The sequence below is a fragment of the Oryctolagus cuniculus genome, chromosome 7 (assembly GCF_964237555.1).
Source record: "Oryctolagus cuniculus chromosome 7, mOryCun1.1, whole genome shotgun sequence".
NCBI classification, from domain to species: Eukaryota; Metazoa; Chordata; class Mammalia; order Lagomorpha; family Leporidae; genus Oryctolagus; species Oryctolagus cuniculus.
Window position 1 is genome coordinate 144,244,596 of NC_091438.1, and position 21,900 is coordinate 144,266,495.

General features: G+C 54.7%; 1 protein-coding gene across 1 annotated transcript in view; it reads right to left on the reverse strand.

The window, feature by feature from the left end:
• Positions 1-6,316: 6,316 nt before the first annotated feature.
• The window catches only part of WDTC1 (WD and tetratricopeptide repeats 1), a 45,328-nt gene continuing 29,744 nt past the window's right edge, over positions 6,317-21,900 (reverse strand). The window contains exons 6-15 of the mRNA XM_070079022.1: positions 19,776-19,958; positions 18,691-18,785; positions 18,183-18,298; positions 16,793-16,868; positions 16,149-16,257; positions 15,213-15,386; positions 12,043-12,278; positions 10,618-10,789; positions 9,247-9,439; positions 6,317-8,296 (exon numbers count right to left, since the gene is read on the reverse strand). Coding sequence (XP_069935123.1) covers positions 8,099-8,296; positions 9,247-9,439; positions 10,618-10,789; positions 12,043-12,278; positions 15,213-15,386; positions 16,149-16,257; positions 16,793-16,868; positions 18,183-18,298; positions 18,691-18,785; positions 19,776-19,958 — 1,552 coding nt within the window. The 3' untranslated portion in view covers positions 6,317-8,098. The remainder of the gene's footprint in view (positions 8,297-9,246; positions 9,440-10,617; positions 10,790-12,042; positions 12,279-15,212; positions 15,387-16,148; positions 16,258-16,792; positions 16,869-18,182; positions 18,299-18,690; positions 18,786-19,775; positions 19,959-21,900) is intronic.

A 21,900-nucleotide genomic window follows, 5' to 3' on the forward strand; every position in this document is an offset into this window, starting at 1 on the left:
AGTCCTGGCCTTGCTTCTAGTTCACTGGGGGTCATCAGGAAAACCTATCCCCTCCTGCCCCTCTTTGAACCCACTGTCCCTACCTGTATGACATAGCCAGGGCTAGACCAGTGATTAACAGCTCTGGCTGCACATTACAATGAATGCAGGGGCTGGTGTTGTGGCGTAGCGGGTAAAGCTGCTGCCTGCAGTGCTGGCATCCCATATGGGTGCGGGTTTGAGTCCTGGCTGCTCCATTTCTGATCCAGCTCCCTGCTAATGTGCCTGGGAAAGCAGCAGAAAATGGCCCAAGTCGTTGGGTCTCTGCCCCTGCAGGGGAGATGAAACCTGGAAGAAGTTCCTGGCTCTTGGCTTTGGATTGGCCCAGCTCTGGCCTTTGCAGGCATTTGGAGTAAACCAGCAGATGGAAGACCTCTCTCTTTCTCTTTCTGCCTCTGACTCACTGTAACTCTTTCAAATAAATAAATAAATATTTAAAATAATGGGTTAAGGGACCAGTGTTGTGGTGTAGTGGGTAAAGCTGCCACCTTAGGTGGCACCCCATATGGGCACTGGTTGGAGACCTGGTTGCTCTACTTCTGATCCAGCTCCCTACTAATGTGCCTGGAAAAGCAGTGGAAGATGGCCCAAGTGTCTGGGACCCTGAACTCATGTGAGAAACCAGATAAAGCTCATGGCTTTGGCCTGGCTCAACCCTGGCTGTTGCAGCCATTTGGGGAGTAAACTAATGGATAGAATCTCTCTGTTTCTCCCTCTCTCTGTAACTCTGACCTTCAAATGAATAAATTTTTAAAAATAAAATGGGTGGGAATCTGGCCTACACCTCAGGCCAAGAAACCAGGTTCTACGGGGGCAGGGCCTGTTTTTGTTTTTAATTAAAAATTTTTTTCTTTAAGCATCTGGGGGAATTGACGCTTTGTCTGGGATGACTTCTCATTGCATTGTTCTGCCACCACGTTTTGGCAGGCTCCTGAGCACAGACACAGGCAACAGGCCTCCAGGGCCACACCTTTCCACCACAACACAAAGTCCCAACTCCACTGTGTGTCTGGCTCTACATTGCCAGTGTGGACTTATCTGAGCTCCAGGCACTGTATCAGCAGGGCTGGTAGGAGCTTTGGGTGCATCACTCACATGGAAGCCCTTTAAAAATAGAGCACCACTGATGTTTTTACTGCCTCTAGTTCTGTCTTCCCAGAAAGTCAGAGTTGGAATCTTAGGGCACGTGGCCATTCTCTCACTAAACACACATTGAGACCTCTTCCCTACCTTTTTACGGTTTGAAAGTCTGAATATCATTCCACTGCATGGCTGGTTGCTCATTCACTCTTTGAAGGGCAGACATCTTGGCCGCTCCCACTTTTTGGCAATCATGAATAAACAAAGCTATCCACTTTTGTGCTCAGGTGTTTGTGTGGATGTGTTTTCAACTCCTTCAAGTAAATACCATGGAGTGCTGCTGGATGGGATGCTATATGCAAGTTTAGCTTTGTGAGAAACTGTCCTCGGCAGCAGGTAGCTGAGCACTTCTTATTCCCACCAGCAGTGAATGGAAAGTCCCTGTTGCTCCATGCTGGTCAGCACCTGGTGTTATCAGTTCCTTTCAATGTTAGTCACCCTGGTAGGTGCACTGAGCAATCTTTTTGTTTTAATTTGCAATTTCCTAATGTTGAACAACCTTTCATGTGCTTACTAGTCTTCTGCTCATCTTTTTAAATTTTTTCAAAGGCTGAAAGAGAGAGAGATCTTCCATCTGCTGGTTCACTCCCCAAATGGCTGCAAAGGCAGGGGCTGGTTGGTCCAGGAGGAAACCAGGAACCAGGAGCTTCTACTAGAACTCCCACATGGCTGGCAGGGGCGCGAGTACTTGGGCCATCTTCTGCTTTCCAAGGCATGGAGCATGGGAAGGGAAGCTGAGACTCAAACAGCCACTTGGATGCGGGACGCAAGAGTCGTAGGCAGTGGCTTCACTCGCTATGCCAAAACGGCCCCCGCATATCACTTTTCGGGGAGGTATCTGCTTAGACCTTTTGCCCATTTTTATTACTTATGAATTTTTATTATCTTGAGGAAGAGCAAGTTTCTGTCCACTGCTTCACTCCCAAATGGCTGTAGAGGGCTGGGCCAAGGCAGAAGCCAGACAGGAAGTCAGTCCGACACCTGTGTGGGTGGCAGGAATCCAACCACTTGAGCTATCACCTGTGGAGCAGAGCTGTGATTTGAGGTCAGGCACTCTAATATGGCATACGGGTTGCTCTGCAGTGCCTCCACCATTAGGTCAATTGCCCACCCAATTTTTGCCCATTTTAAAATTTGGGTGTTCCTTATTGTTGAATTCTATTAGTGCTTCGTATATTTTAGATACAGGTCCTTTATCTGACATATTTTGCACATATTTTCTCCCACTCCTTGGCTTTTTTTTTTTTTTTTTTTGACAGGCAGTTAGAGAGAGAGAGTGAGAGACAGAGAGACAGGTCTTCCTTCTGTTGGTTCATCCCCCAATTGGCCGCTATGGCCGGTGCGCTGCGCCGATCTGAAGCCAGGAGCCAGGTGCTTCCTCCTGGTCTCCCATGCGGGTGCAGGGCCCAAGCACTTGGGCCATCCTCCACTGCCTTCTTGGGCCACAGCAGAGAGCTGGACTGGAAGAGAAGCAACCGGGACTAGAACCCGGCGCCATATGGGATACCGGCGCCGCAGGTGGAGGCTTAACCAAGTGAGCCAAGGCGCCGGCCCGTCTTTTTCATTCTTAACAGTATATTTCACAGAGCAAAAAATTTTAATTTAAATGAAGTACAACTTATCATCTTTCACAGATTGTGCTTTTGCTGTTCTATCTAGAAACTCATTCCTAAAACCAAGGCCATCTAGATTTTCTATGTTACCTTTTTCTTCAAAAAAGATTTATTTATTTGAAAGATAGATCTTCTGTCTGCTGGTTCACTCCCCAGATGACCTCACAGCCAGAGCTGAGCTGATCCAAAGCCAGGAGCTTTTTCTGGGTTTCCCACATGGCTACAGTGGCCCAAGGACTTGAGCCATCTTCTACTGCTTTCCCAGGCCACAGTAGAGAGCTGGATTGGAAGTGCAGCAGCTGGGACATGAACCAGTGCCCAAATGGGATGCTGGTGCTGCAGGCCGGGGCTTTAACCCACTGCGCTACAGTGCTGGTCCTCTTCACTTGATAGCCCCAGTTACAGAGAGAGGAGAGGAGAGGCAGAGACAGAGAGACAGGGGGGGTGGGGTGGGGCAGGCTTCCATCTGCTGGTTCCCAATTGGCCGCAATGGCTGGAGCTGTGCTGACTTGAAGCCAGGAGCTTCTTCTGGGTCTCCAAGGTAGGCGCAGGGGCCTAAGGACTTGGGCCATCTTCTACTGTTTTCTCATGCCATGGCAGAGAGCTGGATTGGAAGTGGAGCAGCCGGCACCCATACGGGATGCTGGCATTGCAGGCAGCAGCTTTACCCGCTATGCCACAGCTCTGACCCACAAGGTATTTTAAATCTAGGTCTGAGTCAATTTTTAAAAATTTTTTTTGACAGGCAGAGTGGACAGCGAGAGAAAGGTCTTCCTTTTCCGTTGGTTCACCCCCCAATGGCCGCTGCAGCCGGTGCACAGCGCCTATCCAAAGCCAGGAGCCAGGTGCTTCTCCTGGTCTCCCATGCAGGTGCAGGGCCCAAGCACTTGGGCCATCCTCCACTGCCTTCCCGGACCACAGCAGAGAGCTGGACTGGAAGAGGAGCAACTGGGACAGAATCCGGCACTCCGACCGGGACTAGAACCCCGTGTGCCGGCGCCGCAGGCAGAGGATTAGCCTATTGAGCCGCGGGGTCTGAGTCAATTTCGGCAGAGGTATAAAGTCAGGGTCCATATTCATTTGCTTGCATGTGGACGTCCAGTTGCTCCAGCACCATTTGCTGAATTTCCTTTCTCCACTGAATTGATTTGGCAACTTTTTCAAAGACCAGCTGGCTGCATTTCTGTGGGTCTCTGGGCTCTCTCCTGGCCTATTCTTTGGCCAAGGCCACACTGTCTTGCCTACTGTAGCTTACAGTGTCTTGAGACCAAGTAGTAGTAATCCTCTGACCGTTGTTCAGTCTTGTGGCACCTGTTCTGGGTCTTCTGCCTTTCCCCAGAAACTTTAGGATGGCCTGCTGACAGTCCCAAAGTAACTTTCTGGGACTTTGACTGGGATTATGCTGAAGCTGTAGGCCAAGTTGGAAAGAAGTGACATTTTAGTAATATTTAGTCTGTTCATGAACATGGACTAGCTGCAGTTTTGTTCATATGGATCTCGTACATAGTGTTATTTATTCCTATGTGGTTTTCTTCATCCTAATTAGGGCTGAACAGAAAGCATAGGGCATTTTTCGAGCCATTGAACTATTTGGTATGCTAGTGTAGTGGATGTGATTAGACAACTGTCAAAATCCATAGTACTGTCTGACAGAGTGAATCCTAATGTAAAATATGGATTTCAGCTCATCACCATGTTTCTATATTGGCTCATTAATTGCTACAACTGTATCACACTAATGCAAAATGTTAATAGGAAACATGGAGTCATTGAGAGATGGCATGAGATTCATGTGCTTGAAAATAATGGCTCTTAATTTTTCAAAGAGTACCAGGGGCAGGTGCTGTGGTGTAGTGGGATACGCTCCACTTGTGATGCCCACAGCCCATGTTGGAGTGTTCATGCCAGTCCCAGCTACTTGGCTTATGATCCAGCTTCCTGCTACTGTACCTGGGAAGCAGCAGCTGAGCTCCTGACCCTCACCTGGGAGACCCAGATGGAGTTTCTGGCTCCTGCCTTTAGCGTGGCCCAGCACTGGCTGTTGTTGACATTTAGGGAGATGTCTCTCCCATTGTCACTCAGCCTTCCAAGTATCTTCAAAGCACCAACTCCAAAAGAAAGGGAGTCCCTAGTGAATTCGTCTGACGGCCCCTCCTGCCTTCAAGCATCACAAGCTGACCACCTCCCAGTGCACCACCAGCCAAACTGAGTCACTCAGGGTACATGAGTGGATCCGGGACTCCGCACGACTCCCTTGGCATGGAACGGGGTCTCTTGCTCACCTGGTCTGGTGATGCCTTCAAGATGCTCCTACAGGCTTCGGTCCGGGAACACAAAAGAATGATACCAACCTGTATCTCACCTATTCATACCATCTACTGTGTTTGTGGCAGGACCGCATTCCTGTACAAGCCAGATCAGCTGGCCCCACCTGCTTCTTTCCAAATGTATAAACAGAGTTCCTGTTCTCATACCACTGAACTACAATTTCCGAACTGTGAATCAAGGCCCATGAGAACACCATGGCAAGTCTACAGAGGCTAAAGCAGGATATTTAAAATGTGAGGGCCACCCAACATCTGCTGGCTTCCGTGAAAGCTACCAACTCAGGGTAGTCAGCAGGTTCCTCAGGCAACACAATATCCCTTTGGATGGTGTCATCTTTCAGGAGCTGCGTTTTTCAGCGGCTGCTGTGATAAAAAGCAGGTACAAGCCAATATGGAACAGGAAATGAAGGGGTGGAATCTGCGCTGATGAGAAAGTTTGACTCACTGTGTAGTGCCCAACAGGTGCACAGATCCCAGGAGTGACTGCAGTTATTTAAGAAGGAAATAAGAATATTGTTCCTTCCAATTTATATGCATCATTTTAAAAACAGCAACTAACTTGTGAAGGCATAAATACTTACTAGGGGTTTGGGCTTAACTACTTAGTGCACTGAACTATCCGGTACTTCCTTTGCTTTAGGAGCTCTGTGAAACAATTACTGAGACGTCAATGGCGCTAAGTCAAGAAAGTCCGGACCCTCTGATCCTGGTGATCATCTCATCCAGCACGCCAAAACCACGAAAGGTTCTGAAACTAATTTTGTGGGTTACAGCCGGTAGTTTTTTTTTTTCCCCTGACAAAACACAAAGGTGACTAGAACACATGGCGTGCAGTAAGGGTACACAGTATTGTGTAAAACTATTCACTGCATACAGACAAGTAAGCATGTGTATTTTGGGTCACAATGTGAAGTGTCTATTTCATAGTTGGGTTCTGATTGAAAAAGCTTGAAAACCACTAAGATTCCAAGCATCATATTTTACAGATGAGAAAACAGCCAGAGAGTGAGAGCTAATTATTGCAAATCACAGGCACAGGGCCTGGCTCTGCACGCAGGGACCCTGCAAGGCAGGTCTCATTCCACTCAGTGAGAGGTGTGGTCATTCAAAGTACAGGGCTAGAGGTGAGGGACAGGTGTCCTCACTCCCTATGGCCCCAAGACCCATCTGTATCCCACAAATGCCACCAGTCACACCTAGAACAAAATGGTTTTAATCAATTGCATCACCCTCACTCTCCTGGGAGCGGAGCAACAAAAAGGCTGGGCTCCTGCCCCCAGAGGACAGTAAGGCTTAAGTGTCCCTCCACACTGCAGGGCCCAGGCTGGGCAGGCAGGGGACTGGCGGCCGGAGGCAGGGGAAGAGGGAGGAAATGGCGGCGCTGGTGGAACACAGGTAAGCTCCGGGCCCTGGCCGCCCCTGGGCCCCAGCCCGGATATTCCTGCTTCCCCCGCCCCCTGGAGAGAGAAAGGTCGTGGAGAAGAGACGGGGAGCAAGTCCCAGCAGCAGGAGAAGCAGCAGCAGCTGTTTCCTTCACCAATAAATATACTTCATTACCAAGCTAGAGAGGGGAGGCAAGAGGGACTGGGGTGGGGAGGAAGGGAGAGAAGCCGCCACCTGTGTGGCTGGGATTAAAGCAACGAGATGGTGCCAGGCCCCCCACCACTATCCTCACCCCCCTTGCCTTCTTAAAACTGTGAAAAAGCTTTTAACATGGCCCTCCTGTCTCCAGGGCCGCTCTGAAGCCTGACTGAGAGGAGGCACCTGGCAGAGACCGGGCGGAGGGAGGAGGACCGGCGGGGGGAGGGAGGGAGAGAAGAAGGGAGGCTGCTTCTCCCCAGAGGCTGCAGCTGGAGGGCTGGAGCCAAGTAAGCACTGAGGGGCGGGGGAGACGAGGAAGGAACCGGCTCCCTGGAGCAGCTGGGAGCGCAGAGCCGAGGGGCCAAGGGGGCTGAGGGAGCAGAAGGCTGGGTGCGTGGTGGGGGCCGCTGCGTCCAGTGTAAAGCTCAGGCTGCTGAGGAGGGAGGGCTGAGCCAGGACTTCCCAGTCGGAGCCGCCCCTCCCCCCAGAGCAGCAGGGGACTGAGAAAAGCCATCACTTCTTTGGTCTTTGTGGCGGCTCAGCATGTGGGGTGGGAAGGAGGGCAGAAAGGGCAGAGCAGACCCTTTGCAGGAAGTGCCACCTCAGCAGAGGGGCCAGCTGGGAGCTCTGGCAGAAAGGTCACAGTGAGGCCGAGGGGCGCCCAGGAGGAGAGTGGCCGCCGCCATGTGGAAGGGCTGGCACGGGCGGGTGGGGTATGCTGTGGTGCCCCCACCCTCTGCCGGGGCCCCTAGCAAGGACAGAGCCCCCAGAGCTGGTCAGGGAGAGCAGGCTCAGGGCCGGAGCCCATGCCCAGACAGGAGGGGTGAGAAGGCTCCGCTGACCAGGGTGGGTGGCCTGGGCTGGCAGGCTCCTGGGCTCCCCTTCCTCCCCAGGCTTGCATCCAACACTGCAGCTCAGGAGGGATGGTGGCACCCCACCCTTTGTGAGAACCTTCCCTGGAGACCACAGGGCACAACAGCCAGGGCTAGCCCTTACCCCCTGGGAATTCCCTGCCCTTCGCTGCTGGCAACCAAAGGGCAGGGCGGTCCTTGACAGCAGCTCCAGCCCTGCCTCTCACCTGAGGCAGAAGGGGGTGGAGGCCTGCCAGAGCCCTCCAGAGCCCTCCAGGGATGTGGAAGCAGAAGACGGGGGCGTACGGGGGGCCGCCCCTCCTGCTCTTCTACTCAGGGCTGGGGACAGTCCAGGGACGATCAGCCCAAGAGTCTGAAAGCCGGCAAGTTGTAGCAACCCCCACCCCCAATGCCAAACTAACAAAATAAAACAGGGGAAATGAAAAAATAAGGGGCGGGAAGACAAACCAAATGGGACCCCCTGACCTCCTGCCCAGGGCACAGGGTCCAGTCAGTAGCGGGGCCGGGGCACCGGGGCCAGGAGGGCCTAGCTGGGCCGGCACTGCACCTGGCCCTCGGAGCTGTCCTCGTCGTCGGAGGCCCCGGCGCCCCCGCTGCTCAGGCCGGTGATCCGGTAGCCCATGTTGAGCAGCATCACCTCCAGCGGGTCTGCGTTCATGCGCCGCTGGTTGGCCTGAGACGCGCCCTCCATGTCCTCCACCACGCGGCCGGTGAGGTCTTCACTCTGGTGGGGGCAGGGGACACAGGGACATGCGAGGGAGGCAGCAGACAGTGGGACAGACCGCACTTGCACGTCAGGGAGGCACACATGCGAGATGCTCGTGGGGAGGGAACACCCCCCATCACTTAGACACACGCAGTAGCGCACGTTGTGAGACACACATGGGGACAGCACACACCCTGGGAGACCCCCTCCATCTGCTCTGCCACCACTCCCAACAACAGCCCTCCTGTGTGTGCTCTCTCCTCAAGGGAGGATCCTGGAGAGGCCTTTCTTTAAAAGTCAAGATCCATTTCTTGACTTCTGTTTTGGCAGCTGGGAAGGGGGAGGAGGTGGGGCAGAGGCGGCGGCTCCCCTGGCTGCCCACACGGGTACATGGGGTGCGGGGTGGTGTGGAGGGGCCACACTGCCCCAAGTGTCTCTGTGCTGGACTTGTCGATCCTCACCGCAGCCTTCCCAGGAGGAGGGCCAGTCCCATCCCCAAGGCGCTGAGATACAGGCGTGGGCAGGGGTGGTTAAATCTTGCAGGCAGGGAGTGAAAGCCTACGATTCCAACTTAGGCCAATGGACTGTGCAGCCTGCATACTTCCCTGTGGCTGGAGGGCCCGAGGCACCTTTCTGATGAGGGGGACTAGGGCTGATCTGCTTCCCTCTCTGCCCTCTTTCACCCCATCCGTGGTCGTGGTCTCCGTGCAGACATCTTTGCGGCTGGCTCCAGGAAGCCAGGAGCGGCTGTTGTCCCTGGAAGTGTCCGCTGCATCTCGAGTCTCCCGGACCTGAGGGCTCCTGCCTCGACCCAACCTCGGACCCCAGTAAGAGCTGACTCAGTCCAGCAGCTTCTGGACTCAGAGCTTATTTCTCTGTCTGTTCTTTGCGGGCTCAGCCAAAGGCCTTGCTTAGGGGTGCCTACTTTCTTCCCTGTTGGGTTTTGTTCACCTTGCCTGTACCCTTACCTCTGGTCGGGGGTTCCAGAGCCGCACAACAGGGTCGATGCCGCTGGTGGCCAGGAAGCAGTAGCTCGGGTGCGGCTGCAGGCAGTTGACAATAGATTCGTCCCCCTGAAGCACGCGGACTAGGTTGGTGGTCTCCTTTTCCCAAATGAAGAAGGAGCCATCATCAGAGCCGCTGACGATGTACTGAGCATTGCTGGCAGGAGGCAAAGGGCAGGATGTCAGGTGAGCGGTGCCCTTCAGCCTCCGGTGGGAGCTGTTAGGGAGCAGGGCAGTCTGGATCCACTCTGTCCTCCACACTCTGGGGTCACGCGCATGGGAATCCTCTCCACACTGCTGAGCCAGAGATGCTGTTCCCTTAAACCCAGGGTCAGTGACTGCCGGGGTCCCTCCAAAACTGTCTCCCCTAAATATACCTTCATCTCCATGGGGCCAGGATCAGATCTTATCTGGCCTCATCTAAGCTTTTCCGAATCTGAGGCTTCCTGATCCTTGAACAGTTCGGCGCCTCAGACCTGGCTGGTGTCTACAGGGGATCATGGTGGAGGTTCCAAGGAAGTGGGAGAATCTACAGAGGAGGGTGAGGGTGATGGCGTCTGGGATAAGGACACGGTCTGGGTACACAACAGGACTGTCAGATCCCCAGCCTCTTTGAGCTCCCGCCTCCTCCTCTAGCAGAGAGAAGTTCAGCATCTGGCTACAGAAACTGGGCTCTGGCACATGCAGCCAAGGCTGCAGGGTGGGGACAGGAAGAGGCTGGGCATCTCACTCTCACTTAGCCCTTGCTCTGGCCCGAGTGAGGGAGGTTTCACTTCATGGGTGAGGAAGCCGAAGGCCACGGAGGTGAATCCATCTGCCCAAGGGCGGTACCGATGCAGAGCTAGCTAGGGCTTGAGACTCTTTCTTTTCTTTTCTTTCTTTCTTTTCTTTTTCTTTTTTTTTTTTTTTTTTGACAGGCAGAGTGGACAGTGAAAGAGAGAGACAGAGAGAGAAAGGTCTTCCTTTGCCGTTGGTTCACCTTCCAATGGCCGCCACGGCCGGCGCGCTGCGGCCGGCGCACCGCGCTGATCCGATGGCAGGAGCCAGGAGCCAGGTGCTTCTCCTGGTCTCCCATGGGGTGCAGGGCCCAAGCACTTGGGCCATCCTCCACTGCACTCCCTGGCCACAGCAGAGAGCTGGCCTGGAAGAGGGGCAACCGGGACAGAATCCGGTGCCCCAACTGGGACTAGAACCCGGTGTGCCGGCGCCGCAAGGCGGAGGATTAGCCTAGTGAGCTGCGGCGCCGGCTCTTTCTTAAAAGCATTATGCCCCTGTGCCTGCCGCTGCCCCTCCCCCCAAACTGGCCTGTGCCCTCTTCCTCTTTAGGGCTCAGACCTGCCGAAGAAATTGGCCTCCTTGATGTCCGTGGTGGTGTTGCAGTGGCCACAGTAGCGGAACTGGTAGTCATAGCTTCGCTCCCGCAGCACCATCTCGTCCTCAGAGATGGAGTCCTTGCGGCTTGAGCTACGGAGGCGGACAGGGCCGCCGCCAGCTCCCTTCTTCTCCTCTGGGGGCAGAAACCGAGGAAGGGTGAGAGTTCCCTCGCCCACACCTTTTCCCCACCCATGGCCCTGCTTTCTGCTCAAGTCCTGCTGATACAGGGACTGCCTCTGTCTCTACTCTGGAAAACAGGGAACATCTTGTGGGGAAGATGCAGCTTGGAATCCAGGCCCTGCGGATGCTTAAAGTCTGTTTCTATGGAGGCAGGAGGCAGGGGGGAGCTAAGTGAGGCACCAGCAGAGAGCCTCGAATGAGGGACTTTTACAGATTCATAGCTGTTACGGTACAAAGGACCAAGTTCTTCCTCTCTGGAAGACAAGCTACTGTGGATCCCAGCTGAGGCACTGATTGGTTGATGGGTGAACCATGTGTGTTTTTCTCAGTTCCTTGCAAGTGCCTTAGTCCTCCCTGCATCAAGGCCTTTGCACAAGCTGGACCTCATGCCAGGAACTCTTCACTTTCCACAACCACACTCTTTAGTTAACTCTTTCCCTGCCTGCTTCGGAGCTTGGCTAAAATGTCTTCCTGAAGAACCCCAACTGGTGATCAAGACATTCCTCCCCCTCCTCCTACCCCCAGTGTTACTCAGGCCCAAGGCACTCTCTCTTATTCTCGGCCCCTTCAGTAGGCTGTAAACCCCATGAACAGAGAAATCGCACCTGACTTGTTTACGGCTGTGTTCTCTGGACCCAGCACAAGGCCTGGTCCAGGGCAGGGTGAGCACTGCTCATTCAATGAGGCAGTCACATGGCCAGGCTGCAGAGGGGAGGGGTGAGGATCCACCTGCCTCCAGTGAGCTCCCCTTTCGCGGAGCACCTCACCGTGACCTGCTCCCCCACCAATACCACCAGCACAGCCCGGGCAGGGCAGTCCTACTCTCTTGTGCAGCTAAGGCAGTGGGTTCACCAAGGCCACAGGGGTACCACGTGGCAGAGCTGAGACTGGAGGCCTGGGGCATTGCTGGTACCTGTGCTACTGTCCCTGCTCCCCTTTGTACAAACCATCAGCCAGCTACTGCCTCTCTCGGTGCCCAAGGGGCGCTGCCAAGGCCCTGTCTGAGCAGGGCTTCACACATGCTCCCGCAGCCCTCAGCAGAAACTCTCAGTGGGAGGCGCTGGCCCTTTCCAGAGGAGGCAAGTGAGCCTCAGAGTGACCCAGTGACTGCCATGAGGCAGCCAGCTGAATCCTCCTCAATCCCAGGGCCGTGTCTTCTCCAGAACGCCACACAGCCCCTCCTCAGCGCCACTCAGCGCCACTCACCACCGTCGTTTTTGGAGAAGAGGGCAGCTGTGATGTCGCGGCCCAGGGCATCACAGGCGCTGCTGTGGGCCTGCTCCGGGAACTTCCCTTTGAAGTCATCCAGGCACTCCAGGGCCTCGGCCACATACTTGAGCTCAAAGAGACAGCGGGCCAGGCGGAAGTGTGCCTTCAGGTGGCACGGGTTTAGGGAGATGGCCTTGAGGCAGTCCCTCAGGGCATCGTAGTGGTCACCATCCCTGGGAAGACAGGGGAGAAAGCTTGGAGCTGGGGCCACATGGCAAGCAGGGGTGTCCCCCTCCCCTATGCTTCTCTGCTTCCTGTGGCTGCCCAGCTCATCTCTCCTCTGACAGATCTCAGGGTTAAGGAACTTGGGGATGAAAGAATTCTGGCTTAGCCCAGGCTTCCCTCCCCGGGAGATAGTTAAGGAGTAAGCCAGGAACCCTGAAGAGGTTTGGGGGTGGCAAACCCTGGTGTCAGGTTGCCCTCTGCTGGGAACAGAGTGCAACTGCGTGCCTGCTCACCCCAGGCACCCGCAGCTCTGCAGCAGAAGGCCTGGCATCCTGCCCACCTCAGGCTCCCCAAGCCCTCCTTCTTTCTTCCTCCACCCACCTCCTCAAATCCCCCCGGCTGGCCTTCAAAGCCACATCCGAGGCAGGGGGCCCTCAAGGACAGTTCTGTGGTCCGGGGAAGCCAGAAGTGCCAGGCTGGGGACTCAGGGTCTGAGCAGCAGGCAGCAAGCCCTCAGCCAGACCCCCCTCTGTCCTGGCTGACTGATCCGCAGCAGCTGTGGCCTCTACCTCCCGGGGCTGGAGGATGGGGCTGACAGTCTGGCAGAGTCAGCTCTCTGGAAGCTGATGGCAAGGGGGCTGTGCACGCCAGGAGCTCAGATCCTCCCCTCACTCCTCCAGCCTCCCACAGTAGGATGAAGGGAGGCGGGAGTGCTTTTTCTAGGCAGGGATGTCTGGGGAGAAGTCCACTTTTTGCACCCTGTGTCAGAATGTAGGAGACACGCCCCTGCCCCTGGAGAGCCGGGCGGTCACGGGAGCCGCTTTTCCTGTGGAAGTGGCTTTTCTTTGCTTTCGGCCGAGCAGTAGGCAGCACTGCCTGCACTGCTGGCCCCTTCACCCAGGGCACAGCCCTCCTGCATGGTCAACGCAGGCCCGACTGGAAGGCTCCTTGCAACCCTCTCCTCCCCTACCGCACTCAGAGGGAGCACTCGGCCTTGGAGCAGCCACACTCAGGCTGGGAACCAGCATCTCAGCCAGCCGGTGTGGGGGCAGAGCAGCCAGGGCTGCTTCAACGGCATGGCATGCGTCAGAATGAGCGGCTATGACGAAGGAGCAGGCGCTGTGTGGAAACCCAATTACCGCCTGCAAGGTGCCCCTCTGAGCTCCTGGGGAAAGCCAGACCCGAGACCAGCCAGGAGCCAGAGGGTGACAGCTCCCACTGCATCCAGGAGCAGATGGCAGCCCTGGGGAGACTGGCCTAAGACAGAATGTGACATTCTAGGGGTCATTGGCAGGCATGTGGGGATGGGGGGGCGGAGCAAGCTGGCCCCAGGGCCTGCCCACCCTATGCTCACTGCCAGATCAATTTCCCTTAGAGGACGGCCCTAGGCACAGCCCTCCCCTGCTTGAGACCCTCCATAGCTGCCCATCAGGCACTGAATTGAGGCCAAACCCCTCTGTGTGCATCCCAAGCCCTTCCCAGGCCAGCCCCAGGCTACCTCACAGGCTCATCTCCTGCCAGTCCCTTCCCGAACCCTCCGCTCCAGCCAAATGGATTTGCTGTTCTGCTGCAAGCTCTTCAGTCAGCCCCCGCCCCCACGTCTTTGTTCACACCATTTCATCTCCCTGGAATGTCCTTCCCCCACAGTCCCCTCCTCCCCTCCGTCTCCTGTCTCAGCCTGCCCACACGTACAGCCATTCAGACACCGTGTCTTTCTGATGCTTCCCAGATCCCCAGCTAAAGTGACCCCAGTTTTCTTGATGCCCACAGCACATTACTTGGCCATTCAGAAGTCTTCAATGACTCCATCTCTGTCCTGAGGCTAGTTGCTCTTGAGTAAGGGACTTTTGTCCCTAGTATCTGGCACATAGTAGGTGCTCAGAGAACTGTGTTGTGGACACACGAGAGTTGGCAAATCACCAGCCTCTCACAGCAAGAATGCAGGAGCAAAGCTGAGCTCTAAGGCTGGATTCTGGATGAGAGCAGCTGCACTCTACCCAATCACTGGGACAGAGAAAGGATGCTGCAAAGAGGGCCCTACACAGTCGCCTCCTGGGTTTGGCTGCCACCCGAGCCCTGGGCAAACTCCCTGTGCCTGAGCTGAGGTCCATGTTGGTGGGGGGGGGCATCCTCCCCTGCCCCCACTGCCATGCTGCTGACTTGGGTGGGTTTCTGGAGCCTCCCTCTCCGGCCTGCCTCGTTGCAGCCAGACGATGGCACACCAGCTGGCCTGTCTGTCTGGGCAGAGTCGACGGATGCCAGACGGAGCAGAAATGGCTGTGGGCCCAGCTCTATCCATCTCTCATCCTGGCCCTGGCTGGGGGAGGGGTCTGCCTGCCTGCTTGCCGGCTGGTGCTGCAGGCAGAAGGGCTGGGGGCTCTGATGGTCTCCAAAGATGAGGGGTTCCTCAGGGCAAGGACCAGCTCCTCTACCACCAGCCACCGCAGCCCAGCCCAGCCCACAGCCATCTTCGGCTCCCTGGGATCTTTCCAGTGCTGGGTTCAAGCAAGCCCTAAGGGCAAGGAGCTACAGAATCATTTTAGACAGACACAAATTCCGTTCACAAAGCCCCTCATTTCCAGTTAGCTCTCTCAAAGTCCAATTCAAGGTCCGATTCTCCAACAGTTGGATCAACCATCCTGTCAACTCCTACGCCCTCAGTGGCACAGCGCTTAGTAACAGCACCACACAGAGTCAGCTGAGAACATGTCCCGCTCAACTCTGAGCTGCCCCAGCGCTTGAGACTTTCTGAGTAGTAGGTCAGGTGCCTCCCCCATCAGCCTGGAGGTGGGAGGCGGCCCAGGCCTAAGGAGGCCTAGAAAGCAGCACTGCTGCCTTCCATGGGTACCTCAGCAACTGGGCCCCATCAAGCCCGCCGCCCATGGTCCGGCTGCTTCGCCTCTTGTCCTGGCCCTGCCCCTCCCTCTGCGGCGCCCACTCACCACTTGCGCTTCATGTAGGCAGCAGCTCGGTTTCCGTACAGCATGGCGTTGTGAGGAGCTCTCTGCACGGCCTTGCTGTAGAGCTGAATGGCCTGGGTCCATTGCTGGCAGGCAAATGCCTCATTGGCCTGTTGCTTCACTCGCTCCAGGTATGGGGGCAGCTCTACTTGGGGGCTGCCGGGAACACACAGCCAAGTCAGATCAGTCACAGAAGGTTCAGAACAGCTCCTCAAAGCCTGTGGTTCTGCCTGAGGGCTGCCCACATCTTCTTGTCCCCTGGGATCTGCTCTGCCATCTAGAAGAGGGGCGCATGCCTGCCCCTAGCCTGGGTCACCACCTCTCACCACAGAGGGAACAAGCACAATTCCAAATACTCTGAGCCCATGGAAAAGAAGGCAGAAACGAAGCTGTCCGGGACAGGCTTAGGGTAATTCTTAAACTCCTGGGCGTGACAGTAGCTGCCCTCGCCTGCTTTCACCCAGAGCTGATCCCTGTGACCACAGAGTCCCTCCCTTCATGAAGCACTGCGTTTCCCTTGAGGGCGAGAGAATTTGAGAACCAATGCAAAACCCAGGAGAGGACCTCTAAGAGCACAGAGGCGCGAATCTGCTGTAGAATGGGGCACATAATGGGGAGGCCCAGCCCCTTCTGGGAGAGAGCTCAGTGCTAAGAAGCGACTTGTCTCTGGGTCCTGACCCCAGCCACTGGGACCCGGGGACCAGAGCTTGAGGCTGAGTGTGGCCGGTGCCCGCCTGGGTAGAGTGCACTGGGACTATGAGTCTCTTTCCAAGAGGCCTCTTTGGCCCACCCAGACCCCTCACTCAGGGATGCATGCTTGCATGTGGGTCAGGAGGCAGGTTTACAGGATACAGCCCCCCCTCCAGTCCATGAGGTGTAACTGGGGCCTGGAGGGCTGGACAAGCCCACTGGCCTCACCTGACATGTCCCCTATTCTCTGGCAGCCGGAAGCCATTACTGTGAAGGTGCAGGCCATTGGACACGCCGTTGGACACGCCATTGGTAGCCATCTTGCCATTCTGAACTTCTGGCATGGGGTGAAGAGAAAGCAACAATTGAGGAAGAGGCCCTTGTGTCTTCTCAGCAGCCCTTCCACTTCCACCACAGGGTCCGACAGTTCCACTGAGGGCCTGAGGACAAGGTCCATGCCTGAGAGTCAGGCAGGCTGCAGCATAAGCAAGGCCTGCGCGCCCTCTGCTGGCTGGCGAGAGACACAGCTCCAGCATGAACCCTCAGCTGACAGGAGGGGTGGGAGGAGAGGGGTGAGGGGTGGTGGTGCCTGAATCACCTGCAGACCCCAGGAAGAAGAGGAAGGGCAGCTACTTCAGGTCTTAAGAGCCAAGTCACAGAAAGGACCTGTCTTTTCAGAGGGAGGTGACAAGAGCTGTGACGCAGAACCCCTGGGGAGAGCTCCCTGCCCGACTGACTCCTTACCGGGGAGAGGATGCTCTCTTCTCCAAGGCTTGCAGCCAAGGTCCGGAGCGGCACATGGGGGCTTGTCAGCAGAGGCGGGTGCATGCAAGCCCCTCACCCCCTCAGTGGAGACCCCTAGGGAAGCTTACCTCCTGAGGAGTGGCATTTTCTGGGCAACAGGAAGGTGTAGGGCCGCTGCTTGTAAGTCAAGTCAAACAGATAGACCTACAGTGAGGGGGTCAAGGGAAGAGTCTGTGATGTGAGGACCTGTGGCAGCCCCAGCAAGGCCCTGCTGACTCCTAGGAACCAGGGTTCTAGGACGTGGGGAGTGTGGGGCCTGGAGCCCTGGAGCCCAGCCAGAAGTTGTGTCCAGGAAGCAAACCTTGGGCAGGAAAACCTGCCTAGTCCCAGGCCTTCAGGATGGGCACTGTCATTAACGAGAATCACCTGCTTAAACTACAAAGGTCCTTGGAGGTCACAGGGCCACGTTTCATTTTACTGACGGGAAAGCTGAAGCCTCAGAGGGGCAGCACTTTGCCTAAAGTAACACTGCTGGTTTCTTCTCTCAGTAAATTAACATGAGCCATTTCCACTTAACATGTATTGTATTCTTACTTTTGTTTCAAAACCCTGCTAAATCTTTTACATGATTTTCCTTGTTTCTTGTAGAGAACTCCCAGGAAGAGGGACTTTGACAATGACCCATTTACAGATGAAGACACGGAGGCTCAGAGTTTAAGTCATTTATCCAGGGTGACAAGAGCAGCATGTGCAGCAGCCAAGACTCACACCTGGATCTGTCCAGCTCCTAACCGTTCTGCTAGACTGCCTCTCTCCACAGCCAGGTGAGCGCTTAGCTCTGGGAGCCAGAACCCTCTCCTGGCGTCAGGCAGTCACCTACTCTCCATCTCATTTCTCTGTGTGATGCACGCCCTGCCGTATGATGTCATCAGCACTGCACTTGCCCCATCTCCTGTGGGCCCTGGGGATGGATCAATTTCACATTTGCTTCTCTTATGTCTATGGTGCCGGTCCCAGAGCCAGCGCTCAGTATTGGTTGAATACATTTATGAAGCCTTACTAAATATCCGAGAGCCCCAAACTGAGAGCACCCTGCCATTATTAAAGACCATCTCCTAAGCAGGCCCGCACCATAGCCTGGCTGCGCTCTCCTAGGGAAGTGGCACATGAGGAAACTAAGGTTCAGAACAATGGAGAGACAAAATCACAGTACACAGCTAGTAAGTGGCAGGCCAGCACTTGAGGACGGGTCCATCTGTCAATCCCAAAGCCCAAGTTCTTGACCTAAATGTCAGTCCATCATATGCTGGTGTAATTCTTTAATAAAAAGAAAGGAAGAGAAAAAGACCAGGCTAGTGTATTTCTCCAGGAATTCCCAGTGACACATGCACTCATGGGAATGTCATTTACAATAAGCCTGTTGCTTCTGTTGACCTTGTGGCAACAGATGTAAGGCACACATGGTGCCGGCTGCTGGACAGGGATAGTGGGGTAGAGACCTTAGGCGGCTGAACATACCTGTTCCCCTCCCATGTTGACCAGCAGCTCCGTGCCATTGGGGCTGAAGGTCACATAGGTGGCAACCAGCACTCTCAGACGGTTGTTGTAGTCAGGCAGCTTCACTGGCAGGTGACCTAAGGAGACAGCACAGTCACCCGAGGATGAGGCTCCCAGTCCCCCTCAGAGGGGTAAAGTGGGTAAAGTTAGCCATATGGAAAAGACAACCACCTCCATCATAAAGGCAGCTCTAAGTGTTGAGCCCTTAATATCTACACTGGGCCAAATGCTTTCTGTGCTTTACCCCATTTAGTCATTAAACCTCATTTTTTAGGAAAGAATCTCATCAAGATTAAGTGCTTTTGCTGAAAGTCACAGCTGGTCAATGGTAGAGTCAGGATTAAGGCCCAGGTCTGTCAGACTCTAAAGCCCCTGCTCCTGACCATCATGCCCTGCTCCCTCCCTGTGTGGCCCTAGGAAAGTCAGTGTCCTGCCAAGAGTTTGGGGCCACAGCTGGGCTGAGCCCTACCTGCCACATAATACTGGGCTGCTCCGTCGGGAAGGGGCTTCTGCCGGTCACAGAAGGTGTGCACGCCTGCTGAAGGGCTCTGCTTCATGCTCTTTCTGGAAAGGAAGGTCAGACAGGTTAGAACTGCAGCGCTAGCCCTGGGTGGACCAGATCACACGCCTGAAAGGAAACCCAAGCTTGTGTCCCTGAGAAATGCAGGAGGGGAACTTTCCCTATCCAAGCAGCCCAAAGGGCCAGCTGGCAGACACATAGACTGCAGGGCCTGAACAAGTCGGGCCTGTAAATTGTCTGGGCCCTCAGGTTCACCTTATCATCCCCACCTTACAGCTGAGGGAGCTACGGTCCAAGGCCCACTCCAAGCCATGCAGTGTATGAGGGGAGGCGGTGGTTACGCAGACCTATGAATGAAAGTAAAGCAGGCCAAGCATTCCTGCACCTGTCCCAAGAGTCACAGAAAAACCTGGCTGCAGAGGCCTCTCAGGTTTGGTGTGGGCATATTCTTTTTTTTTTTTTTTAATAAAACTACATGTATTAAAAATGATGTACAGGAGCCAGCATTGTTGCACGGTGGGTTAAGCTGCCACCTGTGATACCAGCATCTCACATCAGAGTGTCCATTCGAGTTCTGGCTGCTCTGCTTCCAATTCAGCCCCCTGCTAATGTGCTTGGGAAAGCAACAGTAGGTGGCCCAGGTACCTGGGCTCCTGCCACCCATGTGGGAGACCTGGATAAAGTTCCTCCTGGCTGTGGCCACTGCGGCCATTTAGGGAGTGAATCAGTGGTTGGAAGATCTCTTTCTGCCTTTTAAATAAATAAATAAATCTTTATATATGTATGTATCTGTATGAACCCTAACTGTACAAACTATCACGGCTGAGGAACTATGCCTCACTCTGCATGGTGATTCTTCTAGGTGTCGGCATTAGAGAGAATTTCTTTATTGGGCTTTTCATATCTTCCAAAACAGGCCGAGGTTATATTTTTTTAAGCCACAAAATTAAAAACAAAACCCAAGAACTTCAGAGAGGAAGTGGCAGGGAGGGGATGTGGGTGGAGAGCAGACGCCAGGGCCGCGCCGGCCGCACCTGTGGTTGTGGATCATGCGGATGTCGTAGAGCCTCACGAAGGGCCCGCTCGCCCCGACGGCCAGGCAGTTGTTGTCCTGGGGGTTGACAGTGAGGCACTTGGCCTCCACCAGCTGGCCACAGTACTCTGTCAGGTCGATCAGCACCTCCGAGTGTTTGCTGTTCTCCCGAAGGTCATACTGGCTGTGAGAGAGGACAGAGTTTGGGAAACCAGGTTCCTGTGTGAGGACAGGGTTAGGGGTCAGGGTCCTTGTGTAGAAGGGGAGAAGCCAAGTCCTTGTTATGCAAGTGGACTGGGAGGGGCCTTGAACCAGTCTGTAAATGAGATGCCACATAGCACTCATTGTGTGCCCACTGTGTGCCAGGCATCTGCGGGAGGCTTTCCACACAAAGCCCCTTACGGTAGGTCATATACCACGCCAGCACGCCACTACTGCACCACTTACTCGAGTGAGGCAGGGCTTTGTGTCAGGAGTTCTCCCTGGCTATTCTACGTGAATCATTTAATTATATCCTAACACCATCCCTGGGTACCATCAGAACCTCGAGGTCCAAAGGCTCCAAATGACTGCCTGGATGGCTCAGGCAGGAAATGCAGAGCCGGGCCTGCCTCCTGATGCAACCTTTCAGTCATTTTGCTCCTTTCTAATCTGGTTTCTCTCAGGAAACAAAGGGAGTATGGAGGAGACAGAAAGAATCTGCAGGTCATCTAAGAGCTTCTCGGGAAAACAAAAGCCCATGTGGTGAGAACGCCGCCGCCGCCAGTCCCCCAGCAGCAACAACCTCCCACTCCCCAGATCGGGGAACTTCCGTAGTGACTCTCAGGTGCCGTCCAGGGTGAGGCCGCCACGCCCCTGCTCGCCCACCTCCTGCCTAGACATCTGTAACAATCTCTTTGCTGTCCACCTTGTCTCGCTGAGCTGTCCTCACCAGATTGCTCTTCCTAAAATACTGTTTTACATCACTCTCCTGCTCAAACACTGCAGAGATTCCTCAACACTTCTAGCACATGTCCAAGTCTCCCTCTGCCAGGCTCCTGGTCTGATTTTAAGGCCTGATTCACAAACCTCTCCATCCTATTCCCAGTTTTCTAAATGTGGGCCAGCTGTAACTACAGAATTCTTTATCTTGCACGTGACACACTTAGTGCCCTGCCTTCACAAACCTGCTCAAGTTGAGGAGTGCACCCTGCCCCTCCATGCCCACCCAACCCTCTCCCAGCTCATGCTCCCCTGTGTTAGCACTCCCCGCTTGACTGTGCCTGTGCCCTGGCACAATCTGGTCAAGGGCAAGTGCAACACGATTAGACCTGCCACTGACCATGGGCTTTCTGTCTTCTGAGTACTGTGGGAAGGTGTTACACCTCAATGCTCAGACCAACAAGGGAGACACTGCAATTATCCCCATTTTACAGATGAAGAAACCAAGGATCAGGGGTGAAGCGACTTGCACAGTCAGAAAGAGTGAGAGAGCTAGGATTGACCTTAGGTCTGTCTGACTTCAGTGCTCTGCTCTTAAGGGAAGAGACACAAAGTCCCATGGGCTCTTAGGAGAGGCTCTTGGAAGCAGCTTGGAAGAGGTAAGGAAGAAGTTCTGAGATCACCCCTGAAGGAGGCAGCTAAACAGGGACCGACCCTGTGCTTTAAGGAGGCAGCAGAGGCACAGCGTTCCCGTAGAGGATGCTAGAAAGAGGCCAGTCCACTTCACTCTGGTTGGCTCTGCCCCTCCCGGGCATATACCCACAGACCAACTACACAGACAGGTACCAAGGGCCTCTATGCACCGTGCAGGGCTCTAGGGACACAACTAAGGACAAGCCAGACATGAGCTGCTCTGAAATAATTAGCTACTCAGAGAGGATATAGACAGAAAAGCAAACCAACAAATAAAAATAAGAGGAGCTGACTACAGAAGAGGTTAGAATCACAGAAGAGACAGGACAAGGAATGCTGTCCACCCACCCAGACAGGACGCTTTGGGAAGGTGCTTCTGAGGAAGGGGCTCTGAGTGATCTCCTTAGCTGGCAAAGGGTCAGGCAGAGAATGAGCCAGGGACAGAATCAGCAGGTGCAAATGTCCTGGGCTTCTGAGGTGGTGAGAGGAGGCCAAGGGGTTGGTGGTAGTGC